The following is an 18,025-nucleotide window of genomic DNA, read 5'->3' on the forward strand; positions in this document are numbered from 1 at the left end:
TTTGTCTGGGGTTTTCTCCGAAAGTTCTATCTTCCTTTACGACAATTAATGAACATATAGCTGCTGAAACTGTTTTTGAAAAAATTCCAATTTTTGATGAAGCATTTATCGTCTCATCACATCACAAACTCCTTCAATATTAGATTTAATACTCACTTCTGATTGTTGTGATGAGACAATGAAGACGGGGGAAAAGTAATGGAGGTGTCTTTACAGATGATCAAGCGATTCAAACAAAAAACAATTTTTATTTGCAAATGCAAACCGAGAAACAAATTTTCAAAAAAATATTATCATAGAATGTGCTACTGTAGATGAAATTGTATCTAAGAACAATAAAACAAGTAAAGATTACACAATTTTGCCACTAGTTCATTGGTTTAGTTGGTTTTTAAGTGCTTAGATTTTTAGCCCCGTCCCCAGTGATAAGTTTTCCCGGCTTGGCACGTTTTTTACCACTGGTCCGACAGAAAACGTAAAATTGGGTTTCCACTGTATTTGTAAACTTGATTTGTAATTTAAGTGCACTTTTTGTTATTCACATTAAAGCCAGTGAAGACTCTCGACCTTAGAAACCATTCAAAACTTTTATTTCTTCAGAGTAGTGTAGGAGACAGCATTTTTTTCTAATGTTAATATACTATCAATAAGTCACACGCATTCATTTTGCTTGTAGCTTCGAACTCCCTTATACAAAAAAAAAAATGTATGCAGTAGAATTTTTTACTGTATGTTATGAAAATCATTGTAATGGTGGGAATTTTTTAATTCTATAAAAAAATTTAACCATGATTTGCTAAATTTTTAATGGTTACAGTAATTTTTAATATTATTTAAAGCAATTATACTTAGAGAATCCGAACTACAAAATTATCTATAGTAGACATTTGCAATTAAAATTTAATTTTCTGTTGATTTACGTTGCAGCAAAATTCTTGTTACAACATATGAAATTTGTTGTAACAGCTTCTTATTGTGCACATATATTGATATTCACACAAATGATACAGGAAGTTATAATGTTTGGTAACAATAATATGCAGTACACACAAGTGTCTTTACATTAATGTAATGCTTTAGTAACTTAGAGCAAACCAAAAATTATTCTTTTGTACTGTAAGTATGTCTTGAGATTAAAATACTAATAATTACTTTTTTTTAAAAAAAGGTCGGAAAAAGAAACAAGGTTTTAAAGGCAGAAGGGGTCGAAAACAAGTGAGTGCATTTTTAAATTTTCAATGCAGTCTAACATGTTTCAACCTCTGTATATCAAAATGTTTTCATTTCTGTGAATTCATATCCTTAATTCAACAATTTTAGCAATTCTAAGAAATTTCCCCCCAAACCTCTTTATATCAAGTTACAACTGTGGTATTATTTTTGAATTCAAAGGCCAGCTGTGAGCAGCATGAGTGCAGCAAAGCAGCATCTCCATGAACTGCGGAAGCTGAAAATAGGAAACATTGTTCCTCATATCAACTGTCTTCTGAGACATGGGATGACTAAACCCCGAAAAAACTGCTCAAGAAATTGCAGTAGACCCTCGTATTACGCGGGTTTATTTTTTGCGGCTTCGATTATACGCGGTTTAAGATTTGACACTTTTATTTTATTTTACACGGATGAGTTTCTGTTTTACGTGTATGAGGCAATGCAAACAGATAAAATTTTCCCTTCTTTCAAAATCCAAACTCCTAAAGATTACAGATTACATGTAATCAACTGCATTTTGGCATGCTAATAATCAAGCTTGGACCACTGGAGACATTTTATGCGATTAGTTGCAGAGCTCTTTCCGGAAGTAAAGTTATTAAACTAACACAGTTTAGAACTCACTGGAAAAAGAGCTTTTAGAAGTGACAAAGGAGGCCAAAACCAACAAGGATACAGATGCCGGTGACGTACAACCAAAAACGTTCACATTAAACACTTTGAGCCATTCCTAGACAATTGAAATGATCTTTCTGATTTGTTAGTGAAGGAAGATTCTATCATGGAAATGGTGCAAGTGATAATAGATGCGTTAATGCTCTGCAAAGAACTACAGAGAAAAATTCTCAACGGCTGCCAAAATACTATCATAACCAGCCCTTTTTTATAAACAAAATTAATTTATGTATTCTTTATGCATGTTGTGCATATATATCGATATAAGTACACATTAAACTTATTATAAAATTAGTCATCACTAGAATGAAATACTTTTTTCCATCTATGTAACCTAACCCCTATTTTAACACTATTATTAGGTCTCAATTTACGCGGCATTTCCATGGAACGTAACCCCCGCGTAAAACGAGGAACTACTGTAAATGTTTCAGCAAATCCACCATTTGGACAATGGGGTTGTGTTCATGAAGCCCAGGAGTGAACTTTCTGCATTTTACTTTTGTGATTTTTGGGGCTCGGCTGATGGCCCAATGGTTCGGGTCGATATTTTTTTGTTTCAAATGGCCGATGGAAACATCTAACTACAGGATGGCCAAAATGTAGGTTTCAAACATTTTTTAAGGAACAAAAAAGTATTCAGTACATTGTAAAGACAATGGCAAATCATGTTTAAAAAAATGAATGGATAAATAAATATGATAGCTAGATAGAGGCCTCCAACATATTTATATTTCTTATTTTTTGAATGAAAATATGTCAAAAATCGTAGTCAAGTAGAGAAAAAAAACTTGGGTTGCAGAAATATGTTTCTAACAAAAGAGGAAAGAGAGCAATTTAAAGGCTTGTAATGAAAAGTCACACCAATATATAAATGTTCAAAGGTAGGAAGTAAAACAAAACTTTAACTAGAGATTTATTGCAAATATTATTATCGGATTACTTTTAAATGTTCTTGGAAAAGAAAAACTAAGGGAAGTTTTGCCACAAAATTTTTATTTTAAATAAATAAAAATAGGGGCATAGCCAAAGAGGGGAAAGAGAGGAGTTCCTTTAAAACGTAATTGTAGGCCACTGAAATCGCATTTTCAAGATTCCAAAAAATAGCATGGGCAATGCCTCATAGCCCTATCAACACAACACTTCCAAAAATCGTCTCTAAAATTGCGTTTTTGGGACTTCAATTTCTAAAAACTGATATTGGAGAGTCTCTAAACTCCAATTTTTCAACTAACGCCTACCAAAAGATGGCCTACAGTAGCGTTTATAAGATTTGAATTAAAAAAAGAATTCTGGGGAACTGCTCCTCTCCTCTCAACAGCATTAAAGTTTGTCTAAAATTATTTTAGGAGTTAAATATTGAAAAATTACTAGCAAAGAGCTAACCCCCCCCCCCCATATCTTCGGATACCGCCTAAAATTGTGTATTAAAGCTTTTATTTTGAAAGATTTCTACGGGAGACTCATTGATCCCCCAATCCCTTCCTTTATTCCTTTAACATTGCCAAAATAACTTGCAGTCATGTTTTTTTTAAAACTTCGATTTTGAAAAACTTCATGTGGAGGGAAAGCCCTACCAATATCATCAAAAATCCTCCGAAACTGCATTTTTAGAACTCAAACTTCTGAAATTTGCTCCGGACAAGTAATTATACTTACTATTGTATGTATAAATTGCTTCTTGTCTTGTTAATATAATTGTTAAAATTAGTAAAATGTGTAGTCACTGAGAGTGGTAGCATACCTCATAAATAGAATCCTAGTGTATGATTGTATTTGAAGTTGCTAAGAAGACACTAGTCAGTACATTTGAAAAAGAGATTGTTTGGTTTGAACAACAAATTAAAGAAAGAAAGAAAAGAGAAATTTAATTTATACAATATACTATCTCTGATTTTTTCCTTCAATTGCTTGTTTTAATTGAAACTTCTGTCATTCAAAACCTCTTTAGTTTAAAGTTTCCTTTAGTTTCTTTTTCTTAAATTTCTGCATCAGCAGGGTTGGCAAGTTTCTGCCAAGGCAGTTAAAACCACTGGTAGAAACCTGTTAAAACCGGCACGGCAAAAACCACTTTCTGCCACATTTGTGGTAGAAACTGGCAAAAACTCATAAAATGACAATTATTGACATATAATAGAAAATGCACGAGAAAAATAGTTAATCGTTAACCTAAGCACAATTTAAAATTACAATATTATCACAATTCAAAATTAAATGTTACATTGTTTGGACCCTGCAGTTACCTCTAAGAAAAGGTGGTTTCAAAAATCTAAATAGTTTCTCAATTTATATGCACAAACGAGAAACTTTAGAGTATTTTTGAAACAGAAGAGCTAGCAGGCAATGCATCAAGGAACAAGCAATATTCGTGAAACTTTCATCTATTGTATATTTTTTTAAACTGGTCCATCATGTAGTAACTTGTGTAGCGGTAAAAATTTGACTGGAAAGATAAGTTTTTAGAAATGAGGCCAATATGTTTTGCAAAGCTGTGACATTAGGTACAAAATTTAGGTTAATATTGGCAAGTAAAATTTGGCACTTTCTTCTTGAAGCAGATGATAATTTCAAACACAAGCAATTGAGATGAAGCATCAGGGGTCTGGCCAGAGGATATTTGGGTCCGTTAACGGGCCCTTCACAAAAATCGGATCAACCAAAACGGACCTTTCACAAAATGCCGATCAAACAAAACGGACCTTTCACAAAATCCGGATCAACCAAAACAGACCCTTCACAAAATTCTGATAAACAAGAACTGATGTTTCACAAATTGTTTATTAAAAGAGCAAATCTGAAAGCAAAATAAGGCATATTAAACCGATAATTTTTTAAAACTTTTTGAAGTCAAATTAGAGGGATCAGCTATACAAAATCTGCTAATTTTGCAAAGAAAAAAAAATTGGCACTCTTGCAAGCGATAAATTGCTACTGCCAAATAAATATAATGCTTGTTGTTTGTTTCTTGGAAAGAAATTAACAGCTGAAAATAAGTTTGGTTTTAAATAATTTTGTTTGTTTTATCACAGCTAATTAGCAGCGGTGTTGTAAACTTTTCTGAAAAGGCGTTGGTAAGCACTTTTCTCCCTGCTGATGATTTAATAAACTGTAATGATCCCGCTACAACGCGATCCGACTTACGCGAAATGGCTATAACACGAGGTTTTCATGAATAATGAATTTTTTAATGCAGACACAAATTACTCGCCTGCAACATGAAATTTTTCGGAAAAGAGCGGCGGAGCATTAGAATGGGCTTCGTTAACACTAAATATTGGTTTTGTGAATGGATTTTCATCCCTTTAGCATCACTGAAAGCGGAAGTTCACCCACTGTATTAGTCTAAACAATGCTTTGTTTTGGTTTATACTAATAACCATGCCGATTCTTAACTTTTTTTTTTTCATTTTACATGTGAACGTTGATAAAATACGTTGAACGTTGATAACAATCTGATCGCGCTGCATAAACCTTCTTCATTTTTTAAATTACAAATATATTTCTATATCGATATTGTTAAGTGCTATAATAATGCTGTAGTGTACATGCTGTAAGTACCGTACTACTTTATTTTAACTTTCTCTCCCCCATTAATCATTGATTTTGTGCTAAATTACAGAATTTTATGCCAAATAATAACGCTTTTTCTAAAATACAGAAAAAGTTGGTTCTTTGTAAAAGATACTGCAATATATAGTTAATAAATGGTTTGAAACAATATGAAGGTTTTTTACAAATGTCTGAAACAATTGGGTATGCTTATAAAAAATTACTCAACATACCTTGTTCCACAATGCGAAATTCCGACTTACGCGAGGTGTCTTGGAACGCATCCCTCGCGTGAGTCGGGACTTGACTGTAATATATATCAGCGAAATGAACTTAGAACTGCAAAGGGATAGTAAGGGTGGGGAAAAAATATGATCGCTTCAGATAGGGTTACCAACTTCAAAATTAATCGCCATTTAGCATCTGGCGTTAATCCTTTATAATGACTTGATTAGAAAATATTCTCATCATTTTACCAGCTAGTCAATATTTGTTTTTATGGTGCTGTACGATGTTTAACTGTTATTTTGGGAGAAAATTATATGGGTTTGATTTTTCAATGCTAACAAGGATGATTAACTTTAAATAAACTGTTTTACTTGGCATTTTTTTTCTTTAGATGTCTACATTTTGAAAAATACAATCTTTTAACATCCGATATAAGAATCATATTTTGTTCTTTTTTCAAGCTAACTTCGCTTTATTAGGATGCAAATAAATGAAAAAATTAAAATGCTGAATCAATGGTTTAATTTTATTTTTGCTTCAACTGTGTCCACAGATATTAATGATATGTTTATCATAGGACTCTAAAATGCAATTTAAAAATAATTTAATCAAAAATATTTCTTTTACAAGCCGTTTTTATATCTTTGATGCCTTCACTTTGAGAATTGCGATCTCTTTGCATCCGCTATGGGAATCCGATTTTTTGAATTTTTGATTAATACACATTGTTAAGAAGTAAACAAATAAAATCTCTTTTTATTTTTGTTAAAATCACGGAATTTATAAGTTTTAAAGGAAATTCTGTGCTCTTTAAGAGTGTCTTGGGTCAAAAAGTTAAATGCTGAACCCCCTCGTCTGAATTTTATTTATTTATTTATTTATTTTTTTCGTTACAATTATTTTAAATGCTGCTCAGAAATATTTCTAGTATTATTTAATATAATGTAGGGAGATAAATATTGCTACTTGAGGGAGCGATGCCTCCCCCCCCCCCCCGCCAAATACTAGAAAAACACACCAGAATGATATTCTCAACATAGAAGAGGAAAACACTCTACTTTAAGTTTAAAATGGTGCAGTTTGTACCCGCTCTAAATTCTAAAATTTCGATTTAACAATTTTTTTTTTTTGCGAAATTATTTGATTTTTTACAAAATTAATTCACTTTTCACAAAATTATTTTATTTTTCACAAAAAACAGACCCTGCGAAAAATCCTGGACAGACCCCTGAGCATATAAGCAAGCAAATTACAATCAGTAATTCCTGTTTAATTCTGTATGTCACTCCTCCTTCCTAAGCATCCATGTGATTTTCGTCCTTTGTTAGATTAATCCAAATATTACAAGTATCAGCAATTGAAAAGTTCCCTTTTTGAACTAAATCAAGGGCACTTAGCGTAGTATTTTATTTTTTACAATGATGAAATGAAGTTTCATTTTTTAGTTTACTTAAACGAATATCATTCAGTAATTGCTTGAGTTATTAAAGACACGTTTTAGTTTTTGCCAGTTTCGGCCGGTTTTTACCGGTTATTACCAGTTTCTGCCACTGGCACGGCAAAAACTAGTTTCTGCCAGCAGAAAGCCAACCCTGTGCATCAGGGCACAATACAGGCTGATTTTGCTACCGTTTTTCGGTACCTTCACAAAAATCTTGTTTTGAAATCGGTACTTTCACAAAAATCAAGTAATAAAATCAGTAGCTTCACAAAAACATTGATAATTTCACAAAAATTAGAGTTTTAAAATATAAAATTTGTTTATCTGTTTAAAACAAAATTTACTCATAAAATAAAATTCTAAGCAGGTTTATATGAACAATCGCTTAAATAGAAACCTTTTTCTAGTATTTTAACTAATTTTTAGTTGTTTCTCGCCTAAGTGTATTTATGCAATATTATCGCTATCTTTCAACATCTGTTTTGGAAAACCGTTTTTCTCATAATTTCCTATATTGCACACAGTACACATAGCCTATTAAGCTGAAATTACGATTGTATTTTTCATACTTCTTTGGGTTTTAGCTCCCCCTCCCCTCCCCAAAAAACGAAATCTGTTAAAAATAATACTAGATGATATTTACACTTTTTGAACTAAAATTTCAGTTGTTCTACTTCTCTTTTACAAAAATTAGGATTAGGATGAATCTAAAATTTCACAAAAACAATGCTGATAAAAAAAAAACTTTCACAAAAATAGGTAGCGAGAAAAAAATCCTGGATTGGCTGTGCATGTTGGAATTCAGTTTTAAATTTAATGTTTCAATTCCCTTTTAAAAATATTCCAGAGCCTCACTGACCAAGATCTAGAAAACAGTCCAGTCCAAATGGAAGTTGTTCCAGAACCGAAAAATGAAGAACCTCTCATTACTTCTATCAAGGTGGAAGAGGACGTTGGTGAGGTCCCTATGGATGTAAGTCATCAAAATGTTACTCAGGCCGAAAAAGCTGAAGAAGTAGAAATTGTTGAAGTTGAATCAAGTGTGATGCGGAAGCTACCCACCAAATGGACAGTAAGTAAAATTAGTTTTTTTTCAATTGTGTAAATACTTTGTTTTATACTATATTGGACCTCAATCTTTTATGAGTAAGATATTTTTTAAATAATTTGTACATTTACTTTTTTTTTTTTGTATAATTTTCAAAGAAATCCTAAAATAAATTGTACAAATAGTCTTAAATATTTGGGTACTACCTGATCAAGAGATAGCTGAATTTTATTTCTTTATGTTAAAAAACTTTTACTATTCTTTCACACTGCATATTTTACTTCTTTAAAAAAATTTTGAGAGAATATCCAAAAAATGTGAGATTCTAAACATTTCTTTTATTGCTTAACAAGCATTTGTCAATGTCATAAACAAATTATCTTTGTAAGCCTTGAATTTTGAATCAAGGTTGCATTAATAGTAAAAGAAATTTTAAATTAAAAAAAAAAAATTGAAAATGAAAGGTTTTCTTAGTTTTGTACAAACTTCTTACTAAGTAAAGCATCCAAACATGATTTTCTTTTTGTATAATAACTTTGCTGGTGCATATTTTGTTTTATAAAACAGACTAAAAATCTACATTAACAACTAAATGCTATTTGTACAAGTTTTTGTATATGCTAACATGGCATTTTGTTCATGAACATGTGTAAAGATCTAGTTTTTTTTATTATCGCATTATTTACTTTAGGGTTCAAGAGGTGTTTGAATTTATCCGAGATCTCCCTGGATGCTCAGACTATGCAGACACATTTAAATCTTCAAGAAATTGATGGACAAGCTTTACTGTTGTTAAAAGAAGATCATTTAATGACAAGCATGAGCATGAAACTAGGTCCAGCTCTTAAGTTAATATCTCAAATTAACAGTATCAAAGAGGAAACTTGGTGCATCCTAGCAGAAAATAGCATTTAATCATTTCCTTTCACAGAATCAGGAGAATAATTAATTTTGTAAAGTGACTGATGTATTAATATACCTTTATTTAGACAAATATATAAAATTGCTTTTCCCCCATTGCATATTTCTCAGCTTATGTGAAAGTTCTTTTATTTAGAAGCTCCCTCACAGTTAAATAATTTTTATAGAGAGAAAGCAAGAGATATTTTTTTATAATAGATGTTTAAAAAAAAACATTAAAATACTTTGAAATGAAACATTAAATAAAGACACTTACATATTAAGCTACAAATTACCGCCCTCATAGTCGGAACTAGAGTAGAATTGCAAACAGCTCAGCTACATCCAGAGACTACAGCTTCAACAATAAATAAGTAAAAATATGTTGACTTGAGATAGTTGCATTTGATATATGATATATCTGTAAATATCCCACGCATTGGAAATTATGAAACCACCAAACAATTGGAAAGAAAATATGAAAAAACTTAAAGACGTATACTGTCGGCCCCCACTTAATTGTGTAACGGATAAACAAATACCCTGCTTATACGAATAAAAACCTTCTGGAACCAAATATTTCCCCCGGATAATCGAATAATATCAATCAGCTTTCTCAAATATTTTTTGTTCAGAAAAACTGAATAAATTATAAAAAAAAAAATTAAGAACAATAACTGACGTTAAAATATAAAGTAAAGTTTATCCCCCGACAACGGATGAGAAAAAACAACATTCATATTCCATGAAATGTTTCCTCTATTCAATCAAATTTCTTTAGTGTTTTGTCATTACAAAAAAAAAAAAAAACAGTGCAGTCGATAATTACATTAAATAACTCAAATAAATATGCACATTTTAGGTGATGATAAATATTAAATGTAAAATGCGGCAGATGGGGAGAAAAAAAAGGGAGTCAGAAAAGTGTTACCAAAAGACCTTGAGTAAGCAATTTCCTATAATGGATTTAAAAAAAAAATTGTACTGAAAAAAAAAGTGCCAAAATAAAGATTTTCATAACTCAAGTTGTAAGTTACTTTTTATAATTTTCATACGTACTTGTAATATATATACTAATTATTGAACTATTTTGTTGTTTATTTAGCTTCAAAAACTTTTTAGCAATGATATTATTTCCTTTATATAAAGATTGATTTATTATTATTATGTTTTAAAACAAATGTTGTCAATTTAGAAAAGGTAAATAAAATTTCCCCCGCTTAATCGAATAATATTTCTTGGAACCTACGATATTCGATTGAGAGGGGCCGACAGTACTGCTTTGCTCACGAGGCTAAGATTATTAAGGTAAAATATTAGCATCTGCTTCTTTGTTGTGGAAAAACTGAACAACGGTGGAGCACAGTTTCTGATTTAGATTTTACTGTTGTGCATCTTAGTCTTACATCACATTACTTCTTGCACCCGACTTACTACTGTAAATGTTTTACAATTTCAGCCCCACCAATCAGTACTTTTTTAAGAAATAGGAGTAAAAGAATGGCATAAGGCATCATATTTGAGTAAATAGGCGACTTTCAGGCAAGGACAAAAAACATTTCAAGAACAAAATTTTACTTATAGTCCAGTCAATGAACACATTGTAGCATGCATGGAATAAAAAGATAATTTTTGACTTCAGAATATTGTTAGGGGTAGTTAGTAAGTAAAACATACTAAAAGCCCCTGACCCTAGGGGGTGAGCTAAAGGTGGGAGGGAGGGAAAAAGAAAGAAAATTTTGGGTTTTTCGAGAAAATGTTGAAAACGACGGAAAAAAATCGCGTTTAAAATAAATATTCAAGCTAAATAATCTTCTTGCAGAACTATTTCTACACATATTCGTCAAATTTTCAATAAGGCTTCGTATTTATTTGGTATCAGGTTTGAATCTGCAGTTCAAGTGTTCAGTCAGTGGATTTTCAAGACACAGAAAACTCACATGATTGCTGCACAAGATCCCTTGAGCACCTTCTTGGCACAGACACTCTGAGACAATAAGAACGAGATACGTAATGCTTTTTTTTGGAAAAGTATAGATTTTCAAGAATGCATACATAAAAAAACCACTGGAAGTATGACATGAATGTGTGAAACAATTTCACAATAAATATAGTTAACTTTCATTTTTATTCGGAAAAAAATTTTTTCCTGCTGTTTTTAGATGTAAGCGAAAAACCACAAAATTTTGACTCCCACCTCCCCCCATAATGTCAGGGATTTTTCAGTATGTTTACTTAGGGGCTGTTCATAAATGATGTGACACTATTTTTCAAAATTTTTGACTCCCCTTCTCATTTGTGACAGTACTTTTCATAAACTATTTTTTTATAAACATATTCGTATTAAAAAAATGCTTGATGTCACACTTCTTACTCTTTCCTTTTCCCTTGTCACAATTTCACGATACCCGTCTCCCCCCGGAAGCTTGACATCATTTCTCTCGTAGTAATCCACAAATATTTCTTCGTTGCCAATCAGGATTGTTGAATTCATTGAGGAAAGAAGAAGTGCTCGAATCCTTTCCAGTCAGTTTGAAATTTGTTAATGGCAAGTGATCCATTTTTTGCCATGAAAGTGCGTGTTTGAAATTCTGTAACTTTTGATTGGTTGAATATAATGTAACAAAACAGCATATCAACTTGAAGGAATTTTAAAGCTCTACAACTTTGTTATTGACAATTTTCATGAATACTGATCCTAGGAGCAAATGTTTGACAAAGAGAGAATTTTTTCCTAAAATCATCAAATTTTCATAACATATATCCAGAATATTATTGAAAATTTGACAAATACGTGTAAAAACAGTTTCATAGGAAATTTTATTTAGCTTAAATTTTTATTTTAAAGGCATTTTTTCTGACATTTTTCTCGAAAAAACCCAAAATCCCCCCCTCCCTCCCCACCTTTAGCTCACCCCCTAGTGTTGGGGGCTTTTAGTATGTTTTACTTACTAACTACCCGTAACAATATTCTAAAGTCAAAAATTATCGCATATTCCATGCACCCTACACCCCTGCTTTGAGCACTCATTGACTAGACTATCATAATTTTTTGATACTCAAAAGGCATTATTTTTGAAACTCTTAACTTAAATGCTGAAGTAAAAAAAAGAAGAAATGCATGAAGTATGTTTTTTCAATTTTATGTAATTAAGTACAGAAGTTTTTCTTGTTCAGAAAACTTACTAAACAGTACTTAAGTAAAGAAAAATCCTGCTCATATATATTTTAGATTTTGCAAACATATATTTTTAAGAAACTAATGGTATGCTCATAGTAAAATTTAAGTTTATGTTTTATCAGTCTTATCAAAATGGTACTTAAGACTTAGTTGTGGAATTAAAGGTACAATTTTAATAAATATGAGTTTTGTATTAAATCAGTGTAAAAATTGTACTTAAAAACTTAGCAGCTGAAACAAAATGTTTAATATTATAAATGAGACATGCGATAAATGCTTTTCATCAAACTGTCATTTGCAAATGGTCCTTTGAAAGATGTATAAATAGTGCTCCACTGCATTTAAATGTCACAAAATCATTTTAAAAGAAACATCTTAAAAGCTACTGTGTGAAGTTCTGTAATTTGCTTATCCTCTATCTCACTTTAAGTTGGCACTGAGTATTATGTTACCAGAGTGTACCGACCCTTCCACATTTTGCAGTAGCTCTCTGGGTCACCTTACCTTCCATCTTTCCACATGCAAGATAAAATCTTGCGCAGTTTCCCCCTCCTACTTTGGAAGGAATGTCATACTTGCCAAATTTTATGGTTTAAGAGTAAGATTGATGCATATTAGTTCAGTTTTATGTTTTCAACCATCCTTCCTGATTTTTTATGTACTTTGAAATCCAATATCATCTGCTTTTGCAAAACTGGCTAGGTTTTGTTTGCTATGTGGTTCTACTGCTTAGGCATCACTAATTTCGTACTCACCATTCTTTTCATTCCTATATTTAGTATTTTGTAGTAGAGGTCTTTCACGCTCTTCATTTTGCCACACCTATTCAAAAATTTTGATTCAGTTGCATTTTGGCGATCATATCAGTTAGCTTAATTTTTAATATGTTAGTTTTATTAAACCTTAGCACTTGTATTTTTGTCTCATTCTCCTTTTTGTGCAATCTTAATTCAATTTTCAGTTTAAGTTAACTTATAATAGGATAAGAGGTGCTCTTGTAAAAAATAAAATTCTGATGCTCATTTTCAAATATTGGCTAGTGTATATATAAATCCAACAGTGGTTCCAAAAGCATTTTCGGTTTGTCAAAATTGATTTTTTACAATAATGTCATGGTAGGAACTATAAACAGTGTCCTTTAAAAAAAAATAGCTTAACAACTGATTTAATTTTATTATTACAAATTAATGTCACACACTTTTTTTTCTTTTAATTTGTACATATTCAACAATCAGGGTGGCGACAGATCAGGGAGATCAGGGAAAAGTCAGGGAACTTTATTAATCAGGGAAAAGTCAGGGAAATATCAGGGAATTTCAAAAAAAATAACAGAAAATCAGGGAAAATTAATTTTATGAAGGCATTTTTTTTTTTGCTTTACAAAATTAAGTATCCTAATTTCCTATGCATTTTCCGCCAATTATCTGTTTGAAAAATAAATTAATGAGATGCGATTATACACTGCCGCATATTTGTGCATATTTTTTCCTCTACGTCTAAGTATTGAATCATGCTTATTAACCACAAGATGAAATTCCTAAGATTGTTTCTGTGTCTGTTAGGTTGTTTATTTTACCTAGCTTGAAATTTCCTTTCATGCTTTCAATGCGACGTTAAATGAACAACCATACAGGCACAGAGGAAGCCTTCATTAACGCCTTCCCTCCTTTGCCTTTATTCCATTGTCTCGAAGTGATTAGCGTCTGTAATCACGATTTTAAGAAGAAATCTTTGGGTTTTGAATTAATGCTGATAAAAACTTAAAAGTTATTACTTCTTCATGTTTTTAATTTAATTGCTGTAATTGAACTTTCAATCAGAAAAACTTTGTTTTTTTGCCTTTATACTATTTGTTATCGCCGCAGATTATAAAGGCTTTCTTTTCTTCAGACTTAAATGATTCTTTTATTTTATAACCAAGTTGTATTCTTCTTTTATATATTTTGAAATTAACTAATTGCTTTTTTTTTTTCTGGAATTTCAAAGTAGTTTGTTACAAAACTAATCTAAGATTTTTCCCGTTACATACTTAAATCATTTAGAATAGAGTTAACTTGTGTAAGTAAATATCTTTATTTTTTTTTATTGTTAAAATGCTGTATTCATTCAATAAAACCTATGTACTTGATTAGAGAAAAGCTCCCTATGAATGGATGTCAAAAGGTTTCATCTGTTTTGCATAAATATGTCAATAAGAGTAACTACATTACTTCTATTCTTTCACTATTGCTTGTTATTTTTGCAACAATTATTATACTGTTTTAAAATTTAGTTCAAAATAATTTCAATTACTTTTTAGTTCTAGCAAAAAAATTTTCCAAAAGAATTGACTTGATATGTTTTTTTAAACCATTTTGTTAAAGAAGTAGCATTTTTTAAAAATACGTCTTTAGTTCATCAACTTTACACAACTTAAAACGTTTAAAATACTGCATTTCATACAAACATACAATGGATTTCAAGTAGAACAAAGAAAGGAAACCATTATCATTGGTAATGTAAATCAGGGAAATTTGGTGAACTTAATCAGGGAAATCAGGGAAAAGTCAGGGAACTTTTTTTCACAGTTCCTGTCGCCACCCTGACAATGTTAAATTTAACAAATTATGGGATGGCATATGTGAAAATTTCGAAACAACCCATATGGGTAACATTTTAATTTTGATATATACAGAAGAAAATAGTTAATGTTGTGCACTAGTACATAGGTTTGTGTAGCATTTTTCGCAGTGTCAACGTAAGGTGAATTAGACTGCAGATTTTAATCATTGTTAGAAAATTCTGATCTCTTTCATCACAACCAGTAATTTTTCATGGCACTAGTAAATTTAATCTACTTAATTGCCATTGTTTTAGGAACTTTGGCAGCTTTTCATAAACTTTCAGATAGCTTCTCTAGTGTAAAATGTTACAGTGCCTGATTATTTATATTGGCCTTTTAAACATGTTTTGATATCGAAAGAATTGGAGTTATTTGATTTGTAAATATGTTGTAATCTCATTTCCATGTTATTTCTTAATGTGTTCATATTGCATGTACAGTATTTTTCATTCATTTTGTTTTTTGTAATTGGAGGACCATGGATAGTAGTGCCTTTAAATTTATTTCATCATCATGTAAAATGATATAATGTCAGCAATGAGTTGACTCACTTTGGAGAAAGTACATTGTAGGATATTTATTTATTATTTTTTAATGTTTGAATTTCTGTTTCAGCAGAAACTGCCTTTTTTATTGTTAAAGATATTTTAAGTAGATCTTTATTCGAAACTGTTTGTTTGTTTATGTTAAAGTCAATGTGAGCAATTCCTGTCATTTTAGAAGTCCATAAACATAAAATTATGTAGCTTTGAAATTCTTGGTTAGAAGACTCAAAACTAAGCCAAATTGTTTTTTATATTTTTGATGACTTTGAAAATATGTTCAAATTACACTAGTTGTTTGCTTATTTATATTGAGACAATGCACAGTATAGATATAAGTAATTAGAGCATAAACAGGGTTGCCACACACAGGGAAAACCTGGAATTGTCAGGGAAAATAAATATGGCCAAAAATGGTCAGGGAAATGTCAGGGAAAATGAAAAATAACATACATTTCCAGAAATACTTTATTTTGTGTGTGTATTTCATTAGCGGAGCGCTGAACTTTTCTTTTAAAATAATAATAATTAAAAATAAATTGGTGAATAAAAAGTATTGAATAAAAGAGAGTTAAAACTAAAAAAAGTGCAAAGGCTTTCAGAAATATGGGGGGAGGGAGCAACCCTGCTTTATGAGCAACAAATAAGGGAAATATGTCGAGCTAAAAGATGCATGATTTTTTCTCAGACCAAAGTCTAAAAGCGCCGTGAATGTACTGAAATGGAGGGGTGGAAGGCAATAATTGGAAAGGTTTCGGTTTCATTAGTTTTTAGTTCAGGCTACTATTAGCATTAACTTTTTTATTTTCTTGTGAAACAGATGTCACAATTGCTTATTTGACCGTTCCTTCCACTTGGTGATGGGCAGTGGCTCCTCGGGATGGATTGAAAAGAAGAAATTCTACATTTACGTTATTTCACAATTCTTTATCATAGGGATTTGTTTCACTTTTGTTAGTACATATTTTTGATTATTTCAGCTTGAGTAAATTAAAATTTGGTAACCATTGTTTTTAAAATGTTCGAAAATGCAGTAAGTTTTATCAAAATTTGAGATGTATATATTAATGATGAAAAAAAAAGGTGGTTATCGATAGCCTGGAATTTTCCTCGAAACCACCTGGAAAAGTCGGGGGAATTTCATTCTTGAACTTCTGTGGCAACCCTGACAAATCATTATACAACAGAGTGTTTTGCCAAAATCTATATGGAATGTTTCATGCTGTAAAGACTCATCTATTTCCAAGTATGTATAAATATAGCAAGTATTTTCTCATTCAGTTTTGAAAGCATTACAAGTAAAGCCCCTAAAATGGCAGGAGTTACTTTATTTATTTGTAGCGAATATTGTGCTGTGCATAATAAATTAATTTATATATTTATAATGTCAAATAGAGTATTTACATAATATTCAATTTATACTTAAAAGATGTATAGCTTATGTATAGTATTTTAAAACAAATGCATTCATATTAACATAGAATGCCATTTTTTAATTATGGTGATAGTCAAATTCTGAAATAAAATCACCACTGCCAATTGATATATATTTATATTTTTAGAGAATTTTTACAAGACTTGTTGTTTATTGAATTAGCTTATAATGTTATATGATTGTAATTAAATTTGATCGTATAGATTTTGTTATTTTAACATGTTTGTCAGATGTTTTAGTCATACGACATATAATTTGAATTGAGCATTCAAACTTATTCAAATGTATGCATGTTGGTGATGGTTTGAAAAGAACAACAGGTTTGTTTATTAATTGTATAAAGTTAATAATTACTTATACTTGCGTACTTTTAATTAAAAATCTGATTTTCTGGTTGCACTTCATATTTTCTGAAACATACTATATTGTACTTCATAATTAAATACAGGGTGTGTCAAAAATTTATAATAAAAATATAATAAATTTTTTTTTTTTTTTTGAGTTTGTAAAGGTCTAGTTTCATTTCAATCGTTGAAAAATCATAATAATTCAAATCACCGACATTCATTTATGTCCTTTCATAAATGATGTTTATTTTGTTATATATTTAAACATTTAATTTATTAGATAAGTATTTCTGTTCAAAAAAATTCTATTTTATTGTAGTAGAGACGAAAATGAAAGTTAAAATAAAACTTTTGATGGGTCATGAGTAATTTAGAGACATGGAAAAGTTTCCGAATGAATATAGAAAACATTAAAATTTATAGACTAACTGCTCATATTAAAAAAAATTTTAAAATCGTTTTGGGCAAAAATATTTGCAAGAGAACAAAAATTTCCTAAAATTTAGTCTGAAGAGACAATTAGTGCCTCTGAGAAAAGGGAGACCTAAGCCACAGCATAAAACAATTGTAGTTGGCACAAACCTAATTTGGTAGTGTACGATATGCCTAGACTGAGGATCGCCACTCAGAAATAGTTCCTCAGTAAATCATTAACAGTTCTTTTAAAAACTTCAAATAATTTTAGAACCGAGAAATCCTAGTTGCAAATATTCGATTACAACATATTTTGCTATTGTTCCTCAAAAACACAAGCTTAATTTTACATCATGTTATCTTCCAACTGTAAGATTCTTCTTGCTTGGCAAGAATTGTACTGCTTAAATTTTACTGCATGCCTTATATCCTCTCCTCTATGAAAGAAAAC

General features: G+C 30.7%; 1 protein-coding gene across 1 annotated transcript in view; it reads left to right on the plus strand.

The window, feature by feature from the left end:
- LOC129220643 (polyhomeotic-like protein 2) overlaps positions 1–9,505 on the plus strand; it is a 52,285-nt gene extending 42,780 nt beyond the window's left edge. The window contains 4 exon segments of the mRNA XM_054855072.1: positions 1,169–1,215; positions 7,953–8,206; positions 8,845–8,914; positions 8,916–9,505. Coding sequence (XP_054711047.1) covers positions 1,169–1,215; positions 7,953–8,206; positions 8,845–8,914; positions 8,916–9,068 — 524 coding nt within the window. The 3' untranslated portion in view covers positions 9,069–9,505.
- Positions 9,506–18,025: the final 8,520 nt, after the last annotated feature.

Source organism: Uloborus diversus, chromosome 4, assembly GCF_026930045.1.
Source record: "Uloborus diversus isolate 005 chromosome 4, Udiv.v.3.1, whole genome shotgun sequence".
Lineage (NCBI taxonomy): Eukaryota > Metazoa > Arthropoda > Arachnida > Araneae > Uloboridae > Uloborus > Uloborus diversus.